The sequence below is a fragment of the Chiroxiphia lanceolata genome, chromosome 12 (assembly GCF_009829145.1).
Source record: "Chiroxiphia lanceolata isolate bChiLan1 chromosome 12, bChiLan1.pri, whole genome shotgun sequence".
Lineage (NCBI taxonomy): Eukaryota > Metazoa > Chordata > Aves > Passeriformes > Pipridae > Chiroxiphia > Chiroxiphia lanceolata.
Genome location: NC_045648.1, coordinates 18,296,743 through 18,316,250, shown reverse-complemented (window position 1 = coordinate 18,316,250; position 19,508 = coordinate 18,296,743). Strand labels below are relative to the sequence as shown.

The 19,508-nt window shown below is 39.3% G+C and overlaps 1 protein-coding gene across 2 annotated transcripts in view; it reads right to left on the bottom strand.

The window, feature by feature from the left end:
- The window catches only part of SCAPER (S-phase cyclin A associated protein in the ER), a 141,798-nt gene that overhangs the window by 21,466 nt on the left and 100,824 nt on the right, over positions 1 to 19,508 (bottom strand). For both annotated transcript variants that reach the window (XM_032699951.1, XM_032699952.1), the window contains exons 26-28: positions 14,876 to 15,105; positions 11,109 to 11,264; positions 1,578 to 1,815 (exon numbers count right to left, since the gene is read on the bottom strand). In XM_032699951.1, the coding sequence (XP_032555842.1) occupies positions 1,578 to 1,815; positions 11,109 to 11,264; positions 14,876 to 15,105 (624 nt within the window). The remainder of the gene's footprint in view (positions 1 to 1,577; positions 1,816 to 11,108; positions 11,265 to 14,875; positions 15,106 to 19,508) is intronic.

Sequence of the window (19,508 nt, the reverse complement as noted above, 5' to 3'; positions counted from 1 at the left end):
CAGGGTCAGGATGGACAGCCAGCTGCCTCAGGTGTGTTATTTTTAACATTACAGGAACAAATCACATTAGTGCATTGAAAGGGAGAGCTGCTGAGGCTGCACCAGTGTGCCTGCCCCTCACAAACAGCACGAGGCTACAACTCAGACCAAGCTCAGGGGTTCCTCCTGAGCGAGCCCTGTGCTGGGGAGCTGAGGGAAATGTCTCACACTGGTTGGGTTTGCAGCCTTCATGTTGCAGTGACTAACCTGCAGCATTTTATGTAGAACAAACTAATGGTTTCCTATAAATGCTGCGATATTATGGCACTGATAGAGGGATAAACACAGGCAGTGTAAGCAGAAGATGGTGTTTTAAAAATAATTTTTACATCTCGGGATTTAAAAATCTTGGGACATCAGGGAGAAGCCCTTCAGCCAGCAGGATTTGCTGTAGCTCCCCTGGAAGCTGTACCTGTCCCAGTTCAAACCTGACTCTGGCATGTCCCTGTAATACCTACAGCAACATATAAACAGCCAGTGTCAACTGGAGTCAATAGTGTGTGTAAGGGTTGTTTTACATGAAACTCCAACAAATATCCCGTTATGTCCCCGTAAAGAAACCCTGACTGGACTGGATCCTGCAGCTGCATCCATACAAATGAACACTGCTACACAAATGGCTTGTTGCTGTTGTTAAAGATACTAAATGGACTGAAAATCAAAGGCAAGAAATACAAACTGAAGGAGACTTAACATCAAATTCTTCACTTGTGCAAAGCTCTGAGTTTAGTGCATTTCAGATGGAGTGTGTGGTACAATTTACATATCAATTACATATTAAAAGAAACCTGTTCTGATGAACTGCATAAGATTGATGCTGCTAAATGTGTTTTCAAAGCAATGCTTTTTGACATGTGTTTTATATTAACAATACAACTTTGCCAATTTATCTGAGAAATATACCAGTATTTGTATTTTTTTGTATGGCAAAATGATTTGTTTACACTTGAACTCTGTTCACAGGCAAAGGTAAGCAGAGACTTACCTTCCCAGGTAATTTTTTTTTCATTTTTTTCTTTAATTAAAATTACAAAAAGTTAAATTTACAATTTTGGTCAATAAAATTTTGCTTGGATAAAAAAAATTGGTATCAAATGATTTTCAGTTTCAGTTGCAGAATCTTAAAGCAGGTGGCCACTGAAAGCACTGGAAAATGTAAATTGTGGTTATACTACAAGCCAATCTTTTCATAGTAGAAAAATTTTTATTTCGTGCTTTTGATAAAAATTTTTCTTTTTACATTTTTGGGACTCATTAAATATAAAACACAGTACAGCAGAAGCAAGCAAAAAGAAGCTAGAAGATATAACGGATTGGATTTAGCATTTCATGTATTCTAAATTTTCACTTTTGATTAAATTCATTAGCCACAGTTATATGGTGGAAATAACAACAGTTACAATCTTTACGCATAAACCCTAAACATTTAATTGTGAAAGTTCCTTCAGTAAGTAAGATCTCAGAGACAAAACTCAGTCCAAAGGTATAATCAATAATTAACATTTTCACACTAAGAAAAGTTTTAAAACACGTGTTACCTGGAAGGCAGGCAGGTCAAGAACAGCAAAGCTATTGAAGAAACGTAAACTCTGAATGGCAACCTGGACTGTGTTGGTGGCATAGCTGTCTTTAGGACTGGCTGTGTTTGGATCTGCAATTGTCCCGTGGAAAAGAACACAGTACAGCATATGCAAGACTCCAACCAGATCCGTAGCCTGAAGAACTGCTGTTAGTCCTGTGGGGTCCTGGCGTGTGTTGTCAAATATGTTCCAAGACCTGCCAAAAAACATCGAGCCGGCTGAGGAGGAACTCGCCCAGGATGCAGCATGTTAGAAAAGTAGTAAACTGGTAACAAGGAAAAAACCCAATGTGTCAAGAAACCACAGCACTTCCAGAAAATACTTTCAATAATTAGGGCACCATCTCACACTCTCTAATTGCAGTGCTACTGTGCCGTTCAACATCTTTCTTCACATCCTGGGGCTTGTGCTCGAAACCAGCGCGAGAACACTCAAAGATCTGACAGCTCTGAAGTTGGAAGCCTGGGGGCACTTTGGGAGCACTTCAGGGGCTCCAGGCAAGCCCTGTCTCAGGTCAGTAGCCTACACTCACCTTTCTTGCTTGCAGTAGCAGCCAGCAGTGTGGGGGAACTCCCTGGAGCCTCTCAGTGCCGCAGTGACGGGCTGCAGGCACTGGAACAAACTGCCTACCTAGGGAGCAAAGTTACTGGGAACAGATGATCTTAATCAAATAGCTCTGCAGGAATGAAGTAGCTGTGCAGTAAGAAAGCACACTACTTCTTATTTCAGTCAGATGCTGTTATGGGAGAGTGCACAGGGCAGCAAAACACAACTAAGCATGAAACGTTCGAGACAAACCAGCACAGCTCGTGCACGTGGGAACTGGGTTTCTTTGCCACCTTTTGGGTATGCACATCAAATAATGGGGAAGGCTTTTGGTTATCTAGGATATCAGCACAGACAGGCAAATAACCCAGGATGCCCTTTCCATTCTCACATCCAAACTTTAAAAAGCACTTAACATAACCCCTCCATGATTTGTACTACTTTAGTTTTTTCACATTATTAATAATCCAAAAGATGATGCAGGACAACGACTACTAAGGAAGACTCAGATTGTCTCTACCCTGGAGGCTAAATAACGTGTGGGAGGCAGGCAAGTACAAAATAAAGCCCAAAAATAATTCAGCAAGTTTCATATACTCAGAGTTCTAATTCAAACCCATCACGTAAATTACCCAAACTTACCCAAACTTCATTTTGGAAACACATTTAGTCGATACTGGTAATCAAAGGAAACACTAAAATATTAAGATACAGTGAACAGTAACACTGAAAATATGCTACATCAAATCTGGCCTTTATCTCATCTACTATGTCTCCATCTTAAAAAAAAAACAAACAAAAAACAAAGAAAAGGAAAAGAAAAAGAAGGAAGTGTCAATATCGAAGATATTATTCTTTTTTATAATTAAAGGAAAACATGACAGGTGATAAGAGAAAATATTATAAAAACCCAAATGAATGAGGATATTTTTCCCTTTTATAACAAATAAAAGCAAAGGAAATGGGAAAGTAGTGGAAACTAGAACCACTTTCTGAAATAATCTGCAACAGTGAAGACCAGACACGCAGAGGCCTCAGAATATTCCTGTTGACCAGAACCAGCAAAGAGCTTTCCCTTGACTAGAACAGCTCTAAATAATCTCTTCTGTATCAGTATCAGAAGCACCTTGCACCCCTCTGTTACAGACACTGCTCTGGCTCCAGTGACGTTTCCAACACAGATCCCAGGCAGGCTGATCAATCCTGCTTTTTACAATACAGACACTTGTCTTCAACAGAGCAACTAACCCATGAACTCAGCAACTACCAAATTTTGGCAACCACCACCTCGTTCTGTTGTTTTCACTTTTTCCAGTGAAGCAAATAAAGTAGGTAAGAAAGCACTACCTCCCCCAAACCAAAGTCTGTTCATGAGAATTTCTGTTTGTAACAGCACACCCTCGCTTCCTTGGACTGATGGGAAAAACAGGCAGAGCAGGGTAATGAACCTGCCTTCTCCATGTCCCAGAGGAGCCCTGAGCCCAGGGGAATACAACAGGACAGTATTTGGGTTGTACTCAACTTGCTCTACCGGCACTCATCTGCTTCCATCACTGTCTGCTCATATCTTTACCTTCACAAAGCAGTTGCACAGAAGACTCACCTCTGCTTTTCATCAGTTGGATCACACGTGCAGGGAGTGATCTTACCTGAAATTAGCATTTATGGGTACCATTTTTTTCTGAGTTATTTCTATTTACAGTCTGTGAATGTTCAATGCTACTGAAAAAGCTTTCAAGCACAGTGTCCTCTGCTGCTAGCTCCAGGATCAATGCCCCAGTCCTACTCCTGAGATACCTGTGCTGTACAAAAACCACTCCAGACTGCAGAAGGAGTTCACAAGTCTCTGAAAGAAGCAATCAGATCTTTAGTGAAACACAGTAAGAACAAAAGAAATGTAGCTGTGCCTGTTTTCCGTAAGACATTAAGATTTACTCCATAAAGAATAAAAAGTGGAAAAAATACTAGAGTTCTAAGTGTGTTTGGGTGGGGCTACACTGCACAACAATTTATGGCATGGCTTTCCTCTTCCTACGCCTGGAATCCATGGCTAAAGTCTTCATTTTGAAGCTCTGTGGTCTTTAAGTGAGTGTGTGTGAATGGAGTCAGCAGAGACACTTCCTGAGCCATCACCTGGCCGTGCCAGCTGTGCCTTTAGGCAGATTCCTGCTGCACAGTTCCAAGCCCTGCTGGCACAAGAACCCGGCTGCAGAGGCGGAGCCAGACGGGATGGCTGCAAAAGGAGGGAGAGCAAACAGGTCTGGGACCACCATGGTTACAGCTTTGCTTTGTGTGTCTGTGGACTCCCCAGTACTCCTCACTTCCAAATACCTTCTGATGTCCAATGATTTATTTTGCAGGATGCAGTAGCCAAAATGTGCTAACCATCACTTAACTCCTCCTGAGTGACTAGAATGTTTATTGCCACAGGGATCACATGACAGCACAGCTCATCTTGCCAACTAGTATTTCTTAATTTCAATCTTAGTTTTTTCGACAGAACAAAACAGAAAAGAACATTCACAGTCAAATGATAACCCCAAATTAATTACTGCATATGATACCTCACAGAATTTTTCCTGACTATATGCAATGAGAAGATTGACCAATTTTACCAAAGGTTAAAGTCAGCTTGCTTTCAACTCTCACTCCATCATTATTTTTAAACAATTCCATATGAAAAAGCTTACACTGCTGGATGAAATCCTTTTACCATTTTCTGCTGCTCTGGAGCAGAGAATGAATCAAAATATACATAAAAAAGTCAACTGTAAAATAGCTCAAAATGCAAACATTATTTTTTTCACAGAAAAGACCAAAAATTTCAAAGTTATACCACAGGACAAAGCTGTTAAAAAGAAATTAAAAATCTCTCTGCTAGATCTGATGGAATGAACGAACTGCCAGAAACATTTATTTTTGATGTTGCCTGTATTATGGTTCATATGTATACGAACAGGCCACTGGCTCCTGTTGGGTTGAACTGTCAGTTACATCACTTTAGGCCTAAATGTTTACAATGAAAAGGTAAAAGATGATATTCATACTCATTGTGGGCTTTAAAGTATCTTTAAAAAATCTACACGAGATGTCGGAAAATAAAGCACAAACCTTTCCATTTGGTACTTTGAGTGATTTTGGCCAAGTCTGTACAACAGTGCATTTCACACATTTATCAGTCCACCTCAAAGGAAAGCCCAGTGAAAATTCAGTGCTGACTGACAGGACAGACTGAAGTAAAAACCCCTAAAAACCTTCACAACATAAAATGACAATGTCACGCCAGAAAACCGGGTTTTAGATAACTGAAATTCGGAGATTCCTGTAGCTGTGCTTCCTTTTAATTCTCCTGTTTAAAGAAGCTTTGTCTCTGTGTCTGTAACAGCTGCCAAAGTAAAACAGTCACTATGGACAAAACCCCCTCAACTAATCCCTGAAGGGAAGCAAGACTTACTGGATTTTTTACATTGGCTGATATAGCTGGGAAAACAGAGAGGCTTTCAAACTTTACCAGTCTTTATATTTAACATAGAAAAACAGGTAAATATTTATATTATGGTCAAACAACCTGTAGGTTCTTAAAAAAAAATAAAAAGTTTTAATGAAATGCAGGGAATTTTCATTATGGGTCACCATTATGATTTTCAGCTTCGGCCATCAAGGAGTCTCAGGAATTGGTACGGGGTTTATGACTCACAAAAAAGGTTTAAGAATTTAAAAACACGGATATATTCATCACATGAAAGAAAGATACTAAACAGTGGTACTTCACTGCTTAAAATACACCACTATTTATTAAAAACAGGAATTCAATACAGCTTGATGAGAAACAGCATACTCCGCAGAACAAGTATAAAACTACAATTTCTCCAGGCTTCAATAGGAGCAAACTGTTTATATCTGAAAATATATTGTTTTAAAAACTGACTGAGCTAACAAGCAGACAAGCCTCTCCAAGGGTATACATTGTAATGTTTGTATATTTGAAATATATACTCCTGATTAAAAACATGGAGCAAAATGGCAACACGAGTTTTCAACAGGCTTAGAATATAATCTGCTGGGGTTTTTTATTGTTAGGATTTAAAAACTATCATCGGTACTTTTTGCTTTTAAATTATTGTATTTAGAAAGAGATGTCAAAATAAAGAGGCAAAATAATAATAAAAAAAGAATAAAGAAGCATTTAGCACCTGTCAGACCCTGTTACAATTCACACTGTCAAGGCAGGGATTGCACTGCTGCAAAAAAGCGATGATGTGAAACCTTTTAGTAATTTCAGGAACAAGTTTTAGGTACTTTAGTACTTGCTGGAGCTGCTGTCCCCTGGAAGTGGTGAGAAGCACAACCAAGGTTCAGACAGACTTGCATCTGATTCGCCATCCAGCAGCCAAAACAGACATTATCTTAATTACTGTAATAAAACTGAAACCAGGCCAGCCTCCTTCCTTGTGTATCTGTGAAACGACAGTCATGGTTTCCCAGGCTCAAACCCTGAATCTGAAGCTTTCTGCCACTGCATCTTGTAATCCACAACTGAGTTAGCTGTTGACACAGGTTTATATATATTCCACACTGGCTTGAGATAACATAGAACAGTAACAATTTAGTTACTGCACTGCTCCCACATTCTATTTTCCCAGATTAACAAGGGAGTTTGCAGACATTTCTTACATCAAGAAAACAGCAAAATTTTAAACAGTTGATGTCCCAAGAAACTACATAATCTGAGGGACTATCATTTGCAATATTCTTCTTATGCACAACTCACTTTCCTCCTTGTATCTGTGTTATTGCTCTCCACTGTCCTGCTCTTAGGGAGAACATTCTGCCTTAGTGATTTACCCTTACACTACTGCTGATAATTTCCTCCTGCTCTTTGCACTAACTCTGTGGTCAGTATGAATTTATTCACTCATACTAACAGGCAAAAGTGAAATAAGGCACTGACTATAGTCCTCTATAGAGTAACAACTAAACTTCTAGGACAGGAATCTTAGTTCCAGAGAATTACAGGGGAAAAAGGCATCTAGATTTGATGAACACTGGGAAAGACAGGAAAAGACAGGAACATAAGCAAAATCCTTGCTGTGCTGACAAAGGACTTGCCATATAGATTTTTACCTAAGTCTTCACTCCTGATTTTAGGGAAAGCTGAGCTGGGGCAGCATGGCCATACCTTTATTAATGCTCCTCGCATTCCATGCCTGTTCACTGTTTTCTGTCCTGTGGGTACAAGCCAAGCACATTCCATATGTGTACTCAGGACTCAAGGGCCCAAAATAGGCTTTGTATCTCTCATATTTACATTAATACACTCTGGAAAACAGGGCTATCATCCTGAACGTTGCTACTGGACATCTGGAATTGGACACAAATTGCAAGAGATTTATATGGCCATATAAACCACTGTTATGCTGTATACAGTCTATTTAATATTTTGCTTTATTTCAGGTTAATAAAAATGTCTCTGTTGTCAATTCTGGCTACTGTTACTCTTAGGGGTGAGCAAACAACAGTTAAGCACTATTATGGACACAATTTTCAAGCCTAAGTATCAAATGTCAGGTTTATCTCCTGCTCAGCAGAGAGAGCTCAGTGTTCAGACTTGCTGCATTTTACGATCTCTCACTACATACAATAAGGGACAATACCCTGTTTTCAGCTCTCATACAGCTTTTTTTTTAACTCATCAGGGAGAAAGGAGCTCTCACTTCCACTGATAGCAATGGATGCAATACAGCATCAGAAATATGGGATTTCCAGTTGGAGGTCTCAAGTCACACTCAGTGACTCTCACTGTGTAACAGAAGAAATTACAAAATGAGATCAAATGTGGTTACAAGTTCTTAAGGTTTTCAACAAACGACCTCTCATATGTATTACACTGTTTGAAAACTGCTTTTACATCCATAGCAAAACTTCAATTACAAGAATCAATCAAGCATTTATTAGCCAGTATCAAAAATTATCATTTGAGAAGATCAATATCAAAGTTAAATCTTTTTTAACTCTCTTGATCAGTAATGAAAAGAAATTCCCTCTCTTATACTAGGATATGTTTATAACAGACGTGCAGAATGGATTCCCTTATTTCAATAACATTTTATGATTTTAAAATTGAGAATCCTCCAATTTATGTTTCTACATTAGTAAGACTTTCTTTATTGTATTTAACTCTATGATTTTGGATGAGTTTTTTCCCCACAAGTCTACCACAGTAATAAAAGTCTCTTCGCTCATGTCTTAAAATTTTATCATCTACATTATATCAACTATAGACCTCATTTAATACTTAATGTTGATATATATATATATATGAAACAATTGAGGTTATTCTCTAATAATCATTATTGTTGTGACACCTTGCCTGATGTAGAGGTAGGTGCAGGGAGGTACTTGACTGAGATCTCTTCCCTGCATCTCTCTTCCCTGCCTATAGAATTGTTTCCTTGAAGTAACTGCCCAAATAAACACTGGGTATCAATTAGTTTAGAAATATTCAGTTAAATTTGGGAGTTTTATGAAATGTTCTTGGGAGGAACACAGGAAAGTCGAGATTGACAGCTCTTCCTACATCAGAGCTCCAGAAACAGCCCAACCTACTTTGTAGTCACAGGACAGGATCTTTTAATTGTTTAAAACTAGAGTTTGAGTGTTTAACTCCTGGCCCTCTGGGGATATCACAGATTACAGTTGCAGTAAAGTTTCTAACAACCTGGTGGGGTCTGAAAGCAAAGGAGCAGGATCCCACAGCCATTTCCAGCTCATAAAGGATTTCATTGTTGCACTGGGCTGGTTTAAGCCCTGAGGTTGTCCTGGTCCCCCACCCAACATTAACTGTCCTGTGTCAGCTTCCCACTCTGCCACTCAGTGGTGCTTCCTGCTGAGATCTGCCCAAGTACAGACAGCACTCTATAAAAGCACTCTAATGCATTTCATATGGAATGACAACCTTTTATATGACAAATAACAGCCTGAAAATGTTCTATCAGAAAAAATAAACTAATTTTGTGTGTCTCCCACCATTACCATTGAGGAGCATACAGAAGTTTCCAACTGGGAACCATCATATATAGGAGGATATACCAAAAGAGCAATCCAAAAGTGCTCTTGCAACAATGGTGAAAGCCTGCCATTATTCTGCCAAAACTTCTTCTCATTCTACAGTGTCAGAGCACTGGTAACACCTACTGGGCTTTCTCCTCCCAGTAACAACCTCAGACATTTGATGACCAGAGGGGCTGGTCACTGTGACCTACAGAGGGGTGTAATACTGCAGGTTGGTTTGGTGCTCAAGGAGGTATCAACTGAGCTGGAGAAGGAGAAATGCTGCATTGCCTCCTACCACCACTTACCAGGAATGAAAGAGGATCTGTATTTCTCACACAGGGGCTGTCTTTTGTACTGCAGATCAGGTATCACACATGATGTATTACTGTAGTGTGACATATGTAAGAATTCAATAAATTTGAGCTCTTTTTCTGCCACCTTAATCTGTGTTTGGCAATACCTTTTTCCATTTAAATCACCCTGAATACTGAAGACTTCTGTAAAGCGACAGAATTACACTCTGCATTCACTGCTTAAATGAGAGTGGGCTCAGGTGATGAAAGACATTTGATTTAAACTGCCCTTCTAATCAGTTACACCAAAGCTTTTGATCTGAAAGACAACAGTTTTGAAATCTCCAGCTTCATTCCTCTCATTTCTTTTCATGCTCAAATGAACAACCCGACCTGGAAACGGAGAACAATCAGCTGTTATATGCAGGTAGTAAGGTCGGATACTTCTTGGTGTAACTGGGAAGAAAAACACTCAACTCTCCAAAATTATTCTGCTGCTACAAAGAACAGATGTTCTTGAAGGAAGTACTTGAGCAGTGCTGTACTATTTTGGGGTGCAGAGATCTCTAATGTTTGGGTGAAGTGTGTGCCTGCTCCAGAAATTGCAAATGCTGTATTACTCACTCTTGCAGCCAGAACTATTATTCCACTAACAGAAGAGTGATTTTTTTTTTTTTATTATTTTATTTAGTGAGCATTTGACTTCTGGCAGCGCTCTCCTAGAATGTAAAATGCCAAGTTGGCAGCTTTCAGAAAGGGAAATTTCAGTAAGTTGGGATGGTCTCTTTGGGCTCATATTTCTTGTAGTCCTTTTTCCATGCGCCTGTGTCCTTGGGTTACCAGCAACAACTCTTACCTACAGCTTTGTTCCTTCTTTTATGTTTTATTAACTTTAGTTTTTCAACCCTAGCATCATTTTACCCTTCAGGAATGTATTGTAAAGTTCTGTCAGCCTTGATTTTTCCTGAAATGCATAAGAGTGACAGTGGTAGGTTCTAGTAGGTGCAGCCCAAAGCTCTGTAATTTTGACTCATATGAGTGTCAGGCTGTCCTACACTGTAGATCATAGAAGTCCAGACCTGGTGGGAGGCACATACCTCATGCACATTCCCTACAACCCTGGTTAGGCTACAACAACAAACATTTTGCATTAGAAAATTCCCTGACAAATCTAGTTATACTTTTCTTTGTAGAAAATAGAATTTCCTCACTGACAGCGGTATTTTAAAGAACAAGAGCTGCTCTAGAGACAAATCAATTAAGAGTTGATTTTTGCTGATAATAAAATACCTCTTGAAGTCCTTAGGATTGGACACTTAAAACTATCAGTGATAAAACCCTGTCTAAGGATGAGCAAAGGAGATAAAGTTTCTAATTCTGATCAATGACTTACAAGACTCAAACCACGGCGCAGGCAACTAATTCCAATTCACCGGTGAGCAGGTGAGCAGAGTGACTCTCCTGCATTGTTTCTTTCCCAGTTATTTCTCTGTAGTCCCACAGCAGAACAGTTCTGTCTGACAGCCCCATCAGGACACTCCCTTCTCCAAACTGCTGCTGACCAGGACGTTATTGCTGACAGAGCCAGAGCACCCACCTTCCATTGACAGCGAAACACAGCTGGCACATCCCGTGCAACACGGCCGTGGCATTCTGGAGAAAACTTGCTATTTTGGGATTCTCATCAACAGGGCCTTGAACAGAGAGGAAACAGCAGCACAGCTTGTCTACCAATCCTATGTTCACCACGTAACTAGAAACAGAGGAAAAATTGTATTAAAAAACCAGTCGCACACCAGTTTTGGCAACTTTGCAAAAGAAGACATTTTGGCTTCTCTACTATCAAACCACGTGAAATGCAGGTTGTGATTACTTTAATACTCTTCCTGAAAGGGTTCAATAAACCAGTTCTAATTACAAGAACTTCAAATCTGGCTCTGTGTGACTATCAGTAGTTTTTGCTAAGAGGTATGTCTGTTGTAGGATAATTTGTATTATACTGTACAACAAAGATGAGTGTAAATGTTTATTTTACCATACTGCTAGAAAGACAATGGAATTTTGCCATAGTTAAATGATTTATAATAATCTTGATAGCTCTGCAACAGCACAATTTCTTTTTAGCATGAAGAGATAAACTTTGTAGAACACACTAATTCAAGAAGACAGTGATGTTACCCAGATAGCATTTTATTGCAATACGTATATCATAGCAACTACTGCCCAGTTGTTGGGTTTTTTCCCTCATAAATATATATGTAACAGCTCAGGGACTAATAGAATATGTAGGTAATAACCTCCTACCATCAGTATAGAAGGATCAGGATCAAAAAACCTCCTCAGGAGCTCAATCAAACTCAATGCAGAGAAAACCATGCTAGTAACTTCTTTTTTTTTTTTTTTTTTTTTTTTAACTGAAGACTCATCTTTGATTTTTATTACCAGGGTAGATCAGATCACCATTGCTGATCATCAGATCACTACTGCTGAAGTTTCTCCTTTGAATTCCAACAGATTGGAAACCTACGCCAAAAAATTTGCTCTTTGCCCTTGTACCAAGATCTCTCTGTCCACACCAGGTTCTCTCATACTTTGATCATTATAACTCCACTTACACTGTGCACACAGATACATTTTTTCCATGTCACTTTGTTAAACATCCAGCTGCTGGATGTTTAGTTGAGATGACTTCAGTCCATCTCAACCACCACATTCGGCTGACTTAGGTGAGATCAACTCTCTTTAGGGACACAAAGGTCCCACTGCAACCACCTCCTTTTTTTTCACCTCTAATTTTCTTAGTATCTTATCAAGTGGGAGAAACCTCTTGTCAAAATCAGAAGCACTGCTGTTTTATCCTGTGCCTCCACCAGACTTAAGACACCATCAAGTGATTCACTCTCTTTACACTGATTACCTATGCTGAACCTGTTACTAATATTCCTCTGTCCTACCAGCTGCTCTGTCTGCTTGCTCCTCAAGTCCATTTGTCAGAGATGGCCTCTCAGAACAATGGCTTCCTGAGAAGGGAACACTATTGGCCCTATGTTTCCATAATGTCCAGACAACCCTGATTTGACTAAGCAGGGAACATTATTAAATAATGTTGACCCTAGTAAATAAAGACTACTGATCACATAATGCTTCTCACAGATGCTGTGCAAGTATTTATTAAAAATACCTGTTCCCTCACAACATGTCTCACAGTCTGATTTTGTAAAAACAGGAGGGTTTAAGATTATGGAAGAAAACCTCTTGCTTTTCAGACACTCTAGTTGCTCAAAGGCTGATTTCTCTTCAGGGCTAGAAGACAGACCTTCTGCCAAAGTTCACCCTGCTGACACATAGCTTTTGGAAGCAGTGAAAGGAATTAAGAATAAAAATACAGTAGATATAAAACAAAAGTCTTAACTAAAGCATGAAAGACTTTAAAGCTGCTGAAGTACAGCAGTTAAAAACACTTAAAGATGCACGAAGGTTATTAATTGCACACTTGTTGTGCAGGTAAATTTGTCTGTTCTATTTAATAACATGAAAGGTTACCAGCATTAGGTTTCTTGCAGATTTTGATCTCGGCAATCCACCTGATTGGACAGGTGATAAGCAAGTTCTCCTGTATTAGCAGAATAATTCCAGGAACAGAGCTGGGTGTTAGATACATCACAGTCACAGAGAAATGCTGAGTGCTGGAAACAGCTCCAAGAAACAGGAGGGGAGAGGAAGAACTAAATAAAATACAGCTAATACTGATAGATGATGACTCACAAAAACCATTCCCACCAGTATTCTCTTCCCTAAGAACATCTCTGCAGTGTGACTGACACTGCAAATCCTGCCCATGGGCCCCCTCCCTTCACCCCCACACCTGGGCACAAAGCAGCTTCTGGCAGAGAGGAAATGGATGGGAGCTTTCAGTCTGCTGGGACTATTCCTCACTGGCACCCGGAGACAGTAAGATGCATGGAGCACTCCCTTCCTTGAGGAACTGAGCATCCAGACAAATGGAATGTCAAAGCTCTCTAATCTATTGCCTCCATCTCCCAGTCATTCTACCCATAGTGGCATAGTTGAAATAATTTGGCTACCCTTTTGATACCCAGACAGCACGTGGATAATTGGTGTTTATGCATCAGGTCCAGCAGCCCCAAAGAGAAAAAAAAATAAAATTTCAACGTTCCTCTTTCTTCCCCCATCTTCCCAAAACTCTCACTTAATCAGCTCCCCACGACATATGATACCATGACCTGGAGGTGAAAGATTCTCATTAATGACAGAATTTGTCTGGTTTTGACTAGTTTAAAATGCCCTCTCTCTTTTTTTCCTAATTGCACTATTACCTTGTCATCATGCCTTTCATTCCCCATTTATAACCAGATCCCCTAAAGTGCCTCAGGTGAGGGACCTGGTTGGATTCTCATGTCTCCCCTTATCTCAGGGGTATGTCTGTGCTTGGCCCACTCAGTGTCAGGTGTCTGCTCAGCACAGACCTCCCACCCTCCCATTCATAAGTGGGCAGAACACAACATCCTGAAATTTCACACTCTATCAAAACCTGTTTGGGGAGAAGGCACGTTACATGAGAACAATAACGTTTCAGAGGTCACTGGTATCTATGACAACTATTTGTTTTGCTTTCCTCCTCCAGCTGTCCTCTTTGTCTCCATCAGCATCATTCCAGACTTTGAGAAGTGTCATGATGCTCACTGAGACATGCTTTCAGTAGCACAGAACCAGAATTTCATTTCTCCAGAGGGCTGGAGAACTATTTATACAATAATTTATTGACAACTGCTTATGTCATTTACTAGTCAAACTACACACTTTTTGCAAGTCTAATATACTGTTGGATATATATCAGTTTTATATATATAAAATATGTATTAATTATATATATACACTCATTTTTTCAGGTTCAGCTATTAAAATGCAGCTACATTATAAGATCAGATTATAGGAATGACTGGTTGATCCTTATAATAGGAGGGATATATTTTATGACAAGCTTATATGAATGCATGAAAGACCACATGGGCAATGGGCAAACAGGGCTGGCACAGAGAACTGAGAGAAAATAATGAGAATATGGGAACTGACTCCTATGTAACTGGAGGGGAAACTGATGGAAAGGACACAAAAAACCAAGTCCAAAATTAGAAGATTCCTGGTTTTCTGTATTTCTGTGTCTGCGATTTTTTGAAGAACACTTTTGATTGGGAAAATAGCATTTCAACGGTCTTTTTGACTACACACACAAACTCTTACTGAGTTAAGAGTTAAAGCAGTTTGTTCCTTTCTTAAATCAACACAATTTTCTTTCTCTGTGGTAAAGAATGCTTAGAGAAGTTTCATTATCTTTTTTTAAACCTGATTAGGTCTTGGACTCTGCTGTTGAAGGCTTCCACTTGTGAGGATTTACTTTTCACTTCCTGTAATATCTTCAGTGCAGTAGAGTGGTTGTTTCCATCTGGGAAGCTGGAGATTAGACATCTGAAAATCATAGCAGTTACCCTCAGAAGTCCTGTTGTTAAACCTTCAAATACCTGCTTATTTACACTTCTGCCTGCAGTAGCATTATGGTCATCTGGAACACTAACCTAAGTAAAGAGAAAAAAAAAGACAAACAACTAGAATTCAAAAAAAAATAACCGAAGTTTGTAGAGAAACATTTAGAAATTTGCATAGGAGCAGTAACATTCTAGCAGTGCTGATGGACACTGAAGCATTTCAGGTACAAGGAAAGGCAACGCAGATAATCCAAGCTGGGACAGAACAAAACAAGTCAAAAGAAGCGTCAGAAAACTGAAGGAAGACTTATAGAAGCAGAGTATGTCATTAGTGTGATTGTGTTCTTATGCATAAAACATCACCCACTGACCAGTGCACTTGTCCCTCAGAGGTCAGTCACTTGTCAATCATGTCAGAAGCACAACATCCAGCTCCTCTCTGAGCAGACCTCAGAGGAATCCCATTTTTCTAAACCATTAACTAGAGCCCACTCCTAAAAGAGTGAAGTTGAGCTGCACAACATGTAAATGTGAAGACAGATCTATGTACAGGAAACAGACCTGGAAGAAAATCATCCTGGAGAGTATAATTTTTTAAAAATGAATTAAATTTTTTCATTTCTGCAGTTCAAGATGATTTAACCTGCCCTGTTCTGATCAAACAGTAAGTGAAGTGTGTGTGGAAGTCCTGCAGAGTTACAGGCACAGCACTGGCAGTGCAGATGCACCAGTCAGGACTCGGGGCTCCTGGCACACCTCCAGTGCCTGGTGCTGCTGGTTCCACACACCAACACCCCTCTGTGCAGCTCCTGACAGCCAGAGGCTTCCCACACTGTCATCAGGGATCAATACTGGCTGAAATCTTACTTTCATTCCAGGTTAAAATCATTTTATACTCAATAGATGCAAGCAAGGGCAGAGAAAGCCAGTCCTCCCTGTATAGGTATCAGGAGGGATTTGGTAACACTTGGTGACAAAGAACAACATGCACATTTCTTTATTATTCATTAGCTCTGAGCCTTGTGCTGCTACTTAAAACTCATTGTAATGGTCTGTTTCTGGTGCCAAGCCAAGAGAGCAAGTGAGAAGTCTTTAGCTGCTTATTCAAGTTCAATAGGAAAAATAATCCCATGTTGCTCCAGTAACTTTTGTTGACTGCAATAATTCAAACCTAATGATTCCAACTGCCCACTGAAACAGATGGATTAAGCTTTGCAACATGTAAATCAATTTAAATGTGGCAACTTTGTACTAGGAACACTAACTTTTAAAAATTGCTAACAAACGCTACTCACTGCTTTTTCACCCCAGGTAAAAAAATTATATATGTTATTTCTTTAATGATTTAATAATATTTGCAGTAGGGGCTTCCATTTGCTGTAATGAACAGTGCTGTAAGCAGATAATGTCTATTTTTGTCTTCTAGTTCAATGTACATATGAGAATTTTATTTTCCAAGTATATAGCCCATACCTATAAAATTCATGCTTTAAAAATAAAACTCTTCTTTCTAGTTTGTAAAATAAATAGATCTGACACTTAATAGAATCATTTGTTGCAGAGCTCGTTTTTCACATTCAATTTTTGGGGAAAATGTATGCATTTGTTAATATAAAGTGAGAACAAGTGTGGGGGTTTTTTATACTGTGTATGCCAGAGAAGACATAGAAGACATAGAAGACATTTACCCAGAAAATGGGTAAGTTTGAACTTAATTCCTTTTACATTTTCCTTTTATACTAACTCAAATAAGTGACAAAAGATCAGCTCTTTTACTGAAGAAGTAATTAATGGGACAGTGTGAAAGTGTGTTGAGATTTATGTTCAAAATTAATTGGTTTGCTCCCAGAAGCAAAATTAATTGGGGTGCTTGCTTGTTGATTATTATATCAAGCAAGGGGTAGGAAATCTTAAGATTTAATAGTGTAATCATGACAGCTTTCAAGCTCTGGTTTCTTTGTGATGATTTCACAAGGAGTTGATGATATTCAGAGAAACTGTGTGTTGAAAATGGGCTTTGGATGAGTAAATGTTCAAACATTCCATAAATCTGAGGTTTAATAGGTTTAGTAGGTTAAGTGACACAAATCTACAGATGTGATTACACACTTAAACTGATTTGTTGATAACTGGTATAAAACATTTTCAAATCACGAAGGAAAATCAGGAAAAATGTCTAATTATTTGACACATCCAACATCTCAATGTAACTTGTACCCAGTTACTATTTTAGCTGTTATGATGACTGGCTATGTCAGGCTCAACCAGGACTCTGCTTACTTTAAGTCAGTTCTTGAATCAGAACACACTGATGAGACCACACTCAGCTCTGGCACAGTCTCCATGTAACTGTGAGAGTTATTCCTCAGAGAATTCCCCTCGTGTAGGGATTCCCAGGCTTGTGCAGAGCTGCCATAAGCTCTTCAGCTCTGCCCAGCATCTCGGGCTTAATCCTGTAAGATGCTGCACAGTATGGCCCCAATCCAGTAAAGCACTTAGGCACACATTTAATATAGCTGAAAATGTTACTCCCTTCTGACTCATGTCACCAAAATACCTCTGCACATCAAAGTGTTTTTCTGTGCTAACGAAAAACACCAAACACTTCCCAATTAGCGACATAGAGCTCTGCCACTGGCAACTCCCTGACGTTTTTATCTTGTAAAAAGCACAGCCCTTCACAGCCATGAAGAATTTTAAATACAGAGTTGCTAAACCTAAATGGACAGACTTGAAACCTTTTGAAGCACCCAATTTCGCTTCATTTGGTCACTTAACTTTGTACCCTTCTCCCCTTAGCAGCGGTGATTTTGTGCTTCTTGCACGTGTAGTCACTGGGCTTGCCTCAAAAACACTCTGAAAAATGTATACTTTTAAAACAGCATCAGCAAAATGTCAGATTTTCTATGTAGTACCTAGTGAACTAAAGAAATGGAAATGGCCCTGGAAGTGCATGGGCTTAGGATGGTGCAGGTGAAGGTTCCACTTTTTAAATTCCCTACCCCCAAACACTGGAGCAGGTCATAACTTCCTTCTGCTCCAGCCCTGTTTTCAGGATTTACTACCCCTCCACATGGTCTTGTTATTAGGGCCTAAGGGAACTGTCAGTGCCACACAGCTGAACCCTATGGAGACAGATGTAATTCCAAAATGGACCAGAACAGCAGAGAAGCACAGACGTGCCTTGGATTTCACAATTCTTGCCACCATCAGTGCAAACATGGACCTGCCTTTTTTTGATGCAGTACAGATGATTAAAAAACCTGACCACAAATAAACTGCAATGGGATGGATACTGTCATTCTGAAGCACCCCAATTAAAAGGCAGCAAATTCCAGTGAAGAAGCTGAGGAGAAAAATTACTTCCCTGTGCCTAGATAGCCAGATTAACTTAAACCCAGTAAGATTTCATAGGCCATTTACCTGCAATATAGTCCAGATTTAAGCACTGCATTTTGGAGAAGAAAAAACTAACAAGCAACTCACGTTTGATTTCTACATTTGTTAGATTGCCACTTAAATTGCAATGTTTGTTGCACATGCTTTTACATTCTCTAATGATGTTTTATTTAGAATTTTCAGATATTTTGCATTTAAAGATTGCCTCAAAAATAATCACACTGATCTGTCATGATATCACTCAGATAGGTGTGGTTTTTATATATGGCTTTTCAGATATCTTCATGGAAAGTACGTGAGAGCTGTCACTTGACTGGAAATAAAAACTCCAAACTAACAAACTGGCATTACAATGCTTACAGCTCTATTAATTACTTGGCTTTGTCCCTGTGAAATCTTCCCAAATACAAAATCAGAAAAGTTCCCATTATTTTGCAACTGTCTCCTGGGTACAGGAGACAAAGAGGAGCAGAGACAGCAGTCTGTAAATAAATGAAGCTACCCCCCGAGCACAGGACTTGTATGAATGTAGGTGGGAAGGTTTGATCCATTAATCATGGAAATCAGGAAACACCAGTGCTGACCTCAACAGACTTAGGCATTACCTGAGCTAAGGAGGCTCAGAAAGGTCAAATGGTAGGTAAAGTCTACAGAAGGTTTCCTACCAGTCTGTTTAGGTAGGAGATAAGAAAAGGTCTAAACAGGACACTTCAAACTACTAACCTGGGCAGGATGTCACAAAAAGAAAAGACAAATACAGTCCATCTGTTATTCTATAATTTCCCATTGGTACTTTCATTGGAGGAATTTTTTTTTTTTTAATAACCCTTCAAGCAATATTTTGAGGAGAAAAATGTTACAATTGTTTAGGGAAAAATGAACATTTTGTCACCAACGAAAAGTGACTTTTAAATTTTATTCTTGAAAACGTCCAGCTCTGAAGTAGTGAAGATGATATTGCAGTCGACTGATGAATAAAACCAAAATTAAACCCACGTTAAACTGGTTGGAAATGAGGTTCATGCTGGATGTATTTAAGACGATATTAAAATGTTTCTCAAAATCAGATTCTTTCTGTTTCTGTATTAAGTAAA